At 32.1% G+C, this 11,020-nt stretch overlaps 1 protein-coding gene across 1 annotated transcript; it reads right to left on the reverse strand.

Annotated features, from left to right (window-relative positions):
* Positions 1-827: 827 nt before the first annotated feature.
* Positions 828-10,515, reverse strand: LOC134239779 (multiple epidermal growth factor-like domains protein 10). The gene is made up of 14 exons (XM_062721929.1): positions 10,401-10,515; positions 10,103-10,312; positions 9,573-9,815; positions 8,501-8,593; positions 8,120-8,212; positions 7,715-7,807; positions 7,103-7,195; positions 6,706-6,798; positions 5,168-5,260; positions 4,601-4,747; positions 4,228-4,377; positions 3,524-3,661; positions 2,761-2,997; positions 828-1,079 (listed from the first exon to the last, which is right to left on the reverse strand). Exons 1-14 carry the CDS (start codon positions 10,513-10,515, stop codon positions 916-918), a joined length of 1,962 nt encoding a protein of 653 aa, XP_062577913.1. The 3' UTR covers positions 828-915.
* Between the last annotated feature and the right edge of the window lie 505 nt (positions 10,516-11,020).

Here is an 11,020-nt window from a genome sequence, read left to right on the forward strand (position 1 = left end):
TTTGAGAACCAGCCAAAACCAATTATAGAAGACGTTTGAGACGACCATGAATTTGAACTTAAGTTTGACACAGAATTGCAACGTATCTACATCGTGACAATCCCCGTATTCCTTTACATTTCATTTATCCTTATTTACTTTCGTTCAAACAAACGCTTGGCTGCCTCTGAAAACCCCTATTGCGAAATGTCGGAGTTGACATAGGCAGCCGCCATATTGGACCAGCTTCAGATTTTTAAATGTTAATATTTAGAGTTTGGATTAATCAATGTTCAAACAAATTATATAGTAAGCATTATAAGAACGGTTTCTATTAACATTCCAAAAATAAATGAAAAATTTTGAAAAACAAAAAAGTTAGAAAATACGGACTTTTTAAATTCGCTTCCGCTAGCGACCGGAAGTACTGACCACACACGAAAAGGTGATTTCACATATCTAAAAGTCATCATCTATCATCTCTAACAAGTCTCCAGTTAATATCTTAGACCATTTTCGTAAAAAAGGGGGGACAAAAATCCATTTTAAAATCAGAAAACTGTCAATAACTTGGAACCGAAAGTGAGTATTCCAAATTTTCCTTCTGATGAACAAAGTTCATATAATGACGCATAATTCCTGAAAGTTTCATTGAAAACCACCGAATAGTTTTCGAGAAATCGCCTGCACAAAATTTTGGGGAAAAAAAAATAATAATAATAAGAAACAGTAGAATCACTAGAAGGTCTTCCGTGAAGACGGAAGACCTTAATGATAACAGAAATCTTTCAGAATCTTGACACTATAGCTTCCACATATACATCATCTAAAAACGTGACAAATATATAGTATAGGAACGGTCATCTATATCGCAGGAAAATCATGAGTTTGTATCAACAACATTATTTTTCTGATAACAATTACCATTCACATATATTACAAACCTGAATCAGAACGTTTCCCTATCCAGCCATCTTTACAACCCATAAGACATTCCCCGGTCACGTGATGACAAATGGACACGGATGTAGGTACTGCGCATGCGCAATGTTCATTACATGTAAAGTTGCAGTCTTCTCCGTAATAATTGATATCACATACTAAGGAAAAAAAGCTTAGATGAAATATCCCAAAAACAAATAAAAAAGTTAATTTTGTATAACCATTTGTTCAATTAAGGATGTTTTTTCAGTAAGTACAAAATTTTCTTGCAAAAGAAAAAAAAAACCTGTGTAGTAGTTACCCCATATAATACTGTTAGTTATGTACAGATACCCGATGGGCATGGTCATAATGACACGAGGGATCGTACATGTACCTCCCGAGTTGTCATTATGACCATGCTCATCGGGTATCTGCACATAATCAACAGTATTGTGTGGGGTAAATGACTTGTACCATAGTTTTCAAAAATCATTCATATGTTAGTCAGCTCAGGAATTGGTCGGAATGGTTCATGTGATTGAAACATTAAGTGTTTGGTAAATTGGTTTCAATGATACATGTGGATTTTACATGATTTTAAGCTCCTTTGTGTCCTTCTGACCACCTCCATTGAGTACAGGGTAAGTGATTTGTATACAATACTTTTCAAAAATTAATGGTTTGTTGTTTAACGTTCTCCTGAAGAATTTTTCACTCATGTGGAGACACTACGTCATGCCGGTGGAGAGCTACAAATTTTGTCCTTCCCTCGGCACTCAGTGTCATTGAGCAGTGAGAGCAGGCGCTCTAACCACTGCATCACGCGGGCGATATAAAAATAAAACATATCTTAGTCCTTTTTATGGAATTGAAAGATTAACGAGTTTGGTTTCAGTGAGATATGTTGATTTGATAGGATTTTTTCCTTGTAAATTTTAATCGTCAAAATCAAATAATTTAAATTTATCATGAACTTGGTTAAACTTAAAGTTTTGCTAACCCGATGCATACTCTGTCGTGCACAGTGGTACGTTGATTGAAATGTTTGTTAGAAGTTATGTACATTGTATATTTCAATTTAATAAAAATTGGATCTTTGATTGGCTAGATCCGCAATAGAAAACTTTATTTAAGTACAGTAGTGTACACTTTGATTTTACTTCATGTTTGTACCGTTTTTCCTTTGTTGGTTATCAAAAGAACGATATTGGAATCTACTTAGCTAACGTCACCCTGGACACTTTTTAAAAAAATATCTTTAATAAATTAAGCGATTTTTGAAGTTTTGTTTAAACTAAAGTTGAAGTATTCATGCCCGTTTTTAATTGTTAATTATTACATGTACATAATGCTGTCTATAAATGATAATTTTTACTCTATTTTTTACTCTCCTGAATTTGATATAACAAGCCCAGGTGATTGTTTCATTTAAAAATTGTGCATGATTTTATAGTTCTTTTGTCCCGGTTCGATGGGTGAAGTTATAGAAAATTGTGGGTTATGTACAGAAAACCCACACTTTTAACAAAAGAAATCACACGTCGCTATGATACAACTTTTATTAATACAGAAAAAACAGGACGTCTTTCATTGTTATTTTTAGACCATTATGTAAATATGTTACGTAAACACTGAATTGTCGACGGAGTTTTCCGTAATTTACCAATCCTGACAAGGAGCAAACGGCGGATGTTGCCTTTCGGCAGGAAACACTTGCTTCTCAATGGCACCTTATCCCACTTCTGATGTTTTAGAGGTCCCTTTATGCTTTGTTCAAAATATGAATTGATTAATGGACTTTCTGATTTTGAATACTGTTCGTTATTACATAATATTTCAAGCACAAGTTTATGTTACTTTCATTGCAGATTTCCCCTTGGTATCCTTCCTGACATCCACCCAAACACGTCCCGTTGAACTGATCACAGTCAGTGTTCTGACGACAAAATCCGCAGGTTTCTTTGCAGGTCAGTCCCTGATACCCAGGTTCACAACCGGAGTCACATGATCCGCTGAACGGATCACATGCTGTATCATTCCGACAGTGGCCACATATCTCCCCGCATTTGCTACCAAAGGTTTTGTTTTCGCAAGCTAAAAATATAAACTGTAAAGCTTATACTATACGAACAGTCGTATTATGCAGATAATGAAAGCATTTTTTGAGGGGTATATAATTGTCAACGTTTTAGGAGTAATTTCATCTCGATTTGTATTTAGAAAAGCAAGCTTTTTAAACAGAAATATAGGTTAGTAGAAATTATGTCCCCGTGGAAAAAATACGTCTACAATATTGCTCATAGTACAGTTCTAATCAAGCATGATAACCCTTATCAAAAACTTTAGAAAATGCTTATACTGATTTTAAAATATTTTATTTTATTTTCAGTCGTTTTGCACAGTATTTTTTTTATGGAATATAACGTACATTTGGTGCCATGTTTTAAAGTACTCTAGACTGAAGTTAAATTTCTTTAAATAATGAACCTTGCATTAAGTTTTTGAAAAATACAATTACAAACTTTAATTTAACGTAGATATGGTGCCATGTTTTAAAGTACAAAGCAAAATTTTTGAAAATGAATTTTGCAATATGTTAGTGCAAAATACAAGTACAAACTTTCATTGCAGTTAATCCCTTGATATCCAGCATCACAGCCCTCTGCGCATGCTCCGCTAACAGAGTTACATCCTGATCCATTGAAACAGTGCCCACATATGTGCAAACAGTTTTCCCCATACGTCATGGACATACAATCTGAAATAAAAATCTCAATTGAATGACAATACACAAATGATACACGATAGATTCATGTTTGAATACAAAACGCATATACTCGAAATAAAAATACTGAAAAAGTGAAGGCAAATTTAGAGAACCTATGTTTTTGAAATAAATCAATGCAATAAATTGTTTAAATGAACTTTTTAGAGCTAGACTAAAAATAACAGATGAGACATATAAATTGGGTTGTTATCATTATTCTTAAATATTTCCCTATTTAAATCCATAATGTTTTAAGTGATTTAAAAAAAACAAAAACATTTTTTCTAGAAAAAAATAGGGGGTTGTTGTTCTATATTTAAGGATGTAGATTTTGTTGATATCGATTAAAAGTATGTCAACACTTTATAAATTTGAAGTAAATTGTTCGAAAATGAGAGGTAAACATTTAATATTTGTTTTATGCAATTGGTACATATATGTGTCGAAACGACGGAAAAGTTATAACATATATAACATATAATGTTTTTTGTACCTATTGAAATGTTTTCAAAACTGAAAAAAGGGATATAGAATATTTTAAACAAATTGACACGTACCTTCATTGCAATAAACCCCTCTTTTTCCTGCCACACAACTATAACAATGACCCGATGAACTATTACACAGTCGGATACCGTTTGCGGTCCATTTACAGGTTTTACAGCAGGTTTCATTACAGTTATATCCAAATGATGTTCCATTACACTCTGAAAAGTAAATCCGCAAAATTAACTATTTTCAAAACGTTAATCTAGCGTTAAAACTTTAGAAAATGTTACTGATGTTTTTGTAAGGATGATTTTTGAGTAGAGAAAAATGTTTTTTAATAACAAAAAATTAAAGTTAAATGAATCTTCCATATATCTAAAAGCAAAGATTCTAAAAAGTACTTTAAAATTACCTATGGTAAATCTGTTATTGTGGAATTACCTTCATCACATAATCTTCCTGAGAATCCCCTTTCACATCCACTGACACAGGTTCCAGTGACGTCATCACAACTTTCTTTATTTGGTTCTTCCCTACACTGTCCACATGTCTCGTTACAAAAGATACCAAACTTGTCTGGACTGCATGCTTAAAGATGATTAGCACAAATACAAAATATCTATGAATCTTTGACACAAAGTTTCTCATTTTCATAATTGAGCTTCTCTCTCTTTCTTTCTCGCTCACTCAAACACATATACAAGCTTACTCTCTCACAAATACCCAACACTTTGCATATACTTCATAAACATACACACAATTTAAATTAGGATAAAGTTTCTTTGTAAACCTTCTTTGTTTATAACTTTCTTTAGTGAAATATTTCTTTTTTATTCTAAACCTTATTGATTCATGAATTATTTTGCTTTTACTTTGAAAAATTACTAAGAACCTGGAAATATTTGAGTGGTTAAAAAGACGTAACATTTAGATAGGTTCTTTATTTGTTCCGTACATTCGACATCTAAAAATAATTTTGAAAAGTGTACAAACAGAATGTAATCTTACTGTAACATTGACCTGTACCGATATTACATCCCCGAACACACGATTCTGAACAACTCTTTTCACACTGGTACCCGTATCTGTGGCTCTCACATTCTAAGGAAATACAACACAACAGAATCACAAACGATGTATACTCAACAAAAAAAGTTAAGGGTTATGTAAAATATACTGTAGTTAAGTAAAGGATATTTCAGTTCTGAAATTTATTATGAATGGATGTGAAGAATCAAAATTTTGTGTAGATTGTATTGATGGAAGGTGACGATCGTGGAAACAGAAAAATGAGCAATTTAGAAAATGCTCTGTGGCTAAACGTGATCGCTTTGTTGGAGGTTCCATTATGGTGTGGGGAGGCATTTCGATTCAGGGGTCCACGGAGTTGTACATCATCATAAAGGGAGCACTGACCGGTATCAGATACAGAGATGAGATCCTTCAGCCAATTGCGAGAACATTTACAGGTGCAATAGGGACAGCATTTGTTTTAATGGATGATAAGTCCAGGCCAAACAGAGCAAACATAGTGAACCAGTACCTTGAGGCAGAGACTATCTATAGAATGCGATGGCACTCGAAGTCACAAGACCTCAATCCTATTGAACATCTCTTGGATGTTTTTCAGAGGCAAATTCAGCAGCAGTATACTACTCCATACAATACCAATGGACTTGAAGTTGATCTGGTAGAGGAATGGGATCGCATACCACAAAAAACCATCTGTTCACTCATTCGAAGTTTCCCAAGGCGATGCAGGGCTGTTTTTCAAGCAAGGGGAAGCCATACCAAGTTTTGAGAGTTGTTGGATAATTGTCAGTTTTGAATTAAGCAAATCACGCATTTACTGTATATGCAAATTCACTCTGAATAGGAGGGTATCCATAATTGGTAATCTTGTTCTTCTGTCCGACTGAACAATTACCATCAGTTTTTTATCAAATGTGTAGTAACTTTACAAAGGAAATTATGTAATTTATTTTGAATAAATATACTTTATGGATGTAGAAATTATATATGAAGGTTTTGATAACCCTTAACTTTTTTTGTTGAGCATATTTATTTGCAACTTTACTACGGAATAAAATATAACGAGCCTTTAAATAATTATTATAAAGCGTAATTTCTCATCTTATATTCTGAACAGATAGATGACTGTGTGGATCTCCTTCCAAAAATTGAATTGTTCTTATGTCATTTAAATAAATGACATAATCAACAGAACTGCATATCTGTGTTTAGTTATTTTTTCACTGCACTATCAGGTTGATATTTCCCAAAAGGAAGAATAAATGGAATTGTTTTCATAGCAGTGTCTATCATTTTGCTATAATAGTTGTGACTGAGTTTGAAAATTTTTTAAACAAATAATTATTGATAATTTCTTTGTAATATCTGTAATTTCGGTATATCTGTGTTTTTTTAAAACAAGATTTACTATTTTAATCAGTTCTTTTTCTTATATTCGCATCATTGTTTTTAAAATGTAATTTGAGATTAGGAATAAACTTTCATAATCGGTATATCTGTATACATACATGTACCTAAGCATATTCCGTCTGTACCGCAATATGCACAAAACTTTGCAGGACAAGGTATGCACTCTTTTCCTTTACTGAATTGCCCCCTATTGCAACCTGTTATGTTATTCAAAAATAGAATATCTTAACAATTTGTTGAATAAAAATTTTAATCTTAACAATGGAACTCCAGTAAGTTTTAACATATTTAATGAAGTCAACAAAACAATATTTTATTTTAAACCTTATTTAATTATGTTCGTATATTTTGCATCTCATTTTCAAAAAATACTAAGAACCTGGAAATATTTGAGTGGTTAAAAATAATGAGACATTACTCGTAGATAAATTGATGATTTGTCATGTACATTCGACATCTAATTACATTTTTAAAAAGTGTACAAACAGAATGTAATCTTACTGTAACATTGACCTGTACTGAAGTTACATCCCCCAACACACGAATCAGAACAACTCTTTTCACACTGGTACCCGTATCTGTGGTTCTCACATTCTAAGGAAATACAACACAACAGAATTACAAACGGTGTATTTATTTGCAACTTTACTACGGAATAAAATATAACGAGCCTTTAAATAATTATTATAAAGCGTAATTTCTCATTTTATATTCTGAACAGATAGATGACTGTGTGGATTTCCTTCCAAAAATAGAATTGTTCTTATGTCATTTAAATAAATGACATAATCAACAAAACTGCATATCTATGTTTATTTTTTTTTTCACTGCACTATCAGGCTTTAATTTCCCAAAGAATTCCATGGAATTGCTCTCATAGCAGTGTCTATCATTTTGCTATAATAGTTGTGACTGAGTTTAAAATTTTTTAAAACAAATAATTTTTAATAATTTCTTCGTCATATCTGTAATTTCGGTATATCCGTGTTTGTCCTAAGCAAGATTTACTGTTTTAATCAGTCCCTTTTTTATGTTTGTATCATTGTTTTTTAAAAGTAAGATTTGAGATTAGGAATAAACTTTCATATTCGGTATATCTGTATACATAAATACCTAAGCATATTCCATCTGTACCGCAATATGCACAAAACTTTGCAGGACAAGGTATGCACTCTTTTCCTTTACTGAATTGCCCCGGATTGCAACCTGTTATGTTATTCAAAAATGGAATATTTTAACAACTTGTTGAATAAAAATTGTTAATCTTAACAATGGAACTCCAGTAAGTTTTAACATAGTTAATGATCGAAATCAACAATGCAACATGTTATTTTAAACCTTTTTTTTTAATCATGTTCGTATTTTTTGCATCTCATTTTTAAAAAGTACTAAGAACCTGGAAATATTTGAGTGGTTAAAAATAATGAGACATGACTCGTAGATAAATTGATGATTTGTCATGTAAATTCGACATCTAGTTACATTTTTAAAAAGTGTACAAACAGAATGTAATCTTACTGTAACATTGACCTGTACTGATGTTACATCCCCCAACACACGATTTGGAACAACTCTTTTCACACTGGTTCCCGTATCTGTGGTTCGTACATTCTAAGGAAATACAACACAACAGAATCATAAACGATGTATTTATTTGCAACTTTACTACGGAATAAAATATAACGAGCTTTTTAAAAATAAATCTTTATCACAAAGCGCAATTTCACATCTCTTTTACATTATGTTAGGATCAGAACAGATAAACACGTGGATTTCTATGCAAAAATGGAATTGTCCTAATCGCAGTGTCCACATTTTGCTATGGAGAATCCAAAAGTGTGTCCGATCATTTTAGACGGTATCTTTAGTAAAATATTCATTCATTGCTTAAGTGCATACCTAAACATACCCCATCTGTACCACAAACTTCACAAAACTTTCCAGGGCACGGTATGCACTCTTTTACTTTACTAAATTGCCTCGGATTGCACCCTGTAATATAAATTAAAAACGGAATTTTAGAATACAGTTTTATTTTTAGCAGAAATATATCCAGATTTTTAAAAACATATTTAACGATAATAATGGAAACATAAAAAAGAAACATACTATATACATGTAGAATGGAAAAAAGAAACACACCGTAAGGTAAAATACGATAGATTTTTTGATTTGGATGACCGAACATTACGAAAACTGGTCGGATAAAAATCTTGCCTTCTGCATTTAAATCAGTGTTCAGAATGACATATATCAGAAATGTATAACGAATGTTTTGCAAGTTTTTAACCGTTGACAGACATTCTATGGGGTCTTGTAATTACGTTTCCCCAGTATTGACAGAGACAACAACAGATTGCTGTGCACATTCTTGAAATTTGGAACGTCTTACCAAACACCAGAGACAAATTGGGAGATTTTCGAATCGTGATGATGTTGTTGAAGTGTAAAAGGGCCACTTCAAGAGTGGGCTACTAGTATTCATCCTAGGCCTGAAACCTGTTTAATTGCCATCTCACAACTAATAAACTGCTTTGAACAATCTAATAAACTGTTCAAATACAGAAGGCTATCATAATCATTACATTCTCTCTTTTCTTATTTCTTATCAGTGGGACTGCATCGATAATAGGGTTAGATATACTTAAGATGGTCTCTTTCAACTATGGCTGCCTTGTTGAAAGGGCTGAATAATGAGAGATAAACACATACCTGACTCTATGCAAAGGAGAATTAAGGCTACGGCAGATGCCTGACAGAGACACTGAAGATAATAAGAAATTTCGATTGTCACTTTTTGAGGGTATCGTGAAAGGAGTGAATTCAATCACTCATAACTTATAAGGAAAAGATGAAAAAATAATTTAGTTTCATTTTTGCCAATATAAACCTGAATGGAGTATTGTGTTTCAAAGGTTTTTTTTTCCGAAGAAGATAACGTTCAAACTGAAGAAAAAAATAAAGAACTTACCAAAAATTTCTATTTCACAAATTCCAAGAATAGGGCTCTTTTTTGGATTCCACGATTTATTCTGGTAAATTAAAACATAACGTGCTGTGCCTTTACAAATTTGCGATTCTACTCCATTTGGTTTATCGCTTATTGAATCATCCTTGTAACATAAATTCCATCCCTCCAGATCTAATTCACTGCGTACTTTCCTGAACAATTTGTCGGAGTAATAAAGAGCATAACCGTGAAGTCTTTGTTCATCTATTTGTAAAAGGAAAGAAATGAAACAAATAGTTTCTTGAGTTTTATGAAGAGATTTACTTTTACATTTGACAGCTGACTTTTACATTTTAGTGATTGGAGTTTGTCTCTCTTTAAACTGTAGATGTCAGTCGTCGATTGTAAAAGTTTGTCTCTTTATAAAACTCAATTTATAGTACATATGTAACTGAAGTTTGTCAGTTTGTATGTGTAAAATGGTATCAAGGAAAGTTACGAATCCAATTCAAAACACAAAACTTCAAAGTATGAGGAATTCTTTTACTCACATTTTTTTCTGTAGTAAATTGTGACGTTATAGATGTTAGCAATATATCCAATATCAACATATACATAAGTTGGTTTTTTATTTTCTGGATTTGTAAATATACAGTGCTTTTTTTTCTGACTTCTATTGCCGTCAACTGCTCTGTATTCCTTCCCTTCAAAGCCAGGATAAACAGACTCCACGTGAAATGTTTTATGTAGAGCAATATTATCTTTAAAAAATATACAAAAATAATAATAAGATCAATTGAAGGAATACATAAAAAAGAACATATTTGTAATTTCATAATTGTAACTTACCTAAACCACTACATCCAGTAGATATCAGTGGGAAAATAACACAAAATAAATCAATTAAATTAAACATATTTATAAAGTATCCGTACAGCATGTATGTGTCAATAAGTATGCACATTTCATATTTTTTTTTACCAAAATTAAGAAGAAGGAAGTTAAAAGTTCCAAACGTTAGCTTCAAAGTCAGGATCTGCAAAACAATTTAAGTGTACTTCAGAAATTTAAGTTTAGTTGATTCAGTCATTTAAAACTACTTCAATAAAAAAAAAACAGATAGCAAAAACTGTGGCATTGAGAAATTGATATACTGTACATGTACTTTTAAAAACACGCAACTTCATTTTTATTGGAGCTTGATCATACATAATAAGACAAAAATATGTGATAATATGATATAAGGTGTAACAAGCCTGCAGGAATGCTTTACATCGTATTTTTGTGTTAATTTATGAGAGTGGAAAAGATAAGAATTTTCTTAAAACTTTTATTTAAAATATAAAGTTATTAAATGCATTTATCATAAACAGGGACTGACACAATTTCTACACGCCGTGGAGTGATAAATTGTAAACAATATCTGGGGAGGGTGATAGATACTGGATCTCTTTGTTCGTTTGAGTATT

Source organism: Saccostrea cucullata, unplaced genomic scaffold (genome assembly GCF_032062105.1).
Source record: "Saccostrea cucullata isolate Sc308-1 unplaced genomic scaffold, CSIRO_AGI_Scuc_v1 ctg14062, whole genome shotgun sequence".
In the NCBI taxonomy this organism is placed as follows: domain Eukaryota; kingdom Metazoa; phylum Mollusca; class Bivalvia; order Ostreida; family Ostreidae; genus Saccostrea; species Saccostrea cuccullata.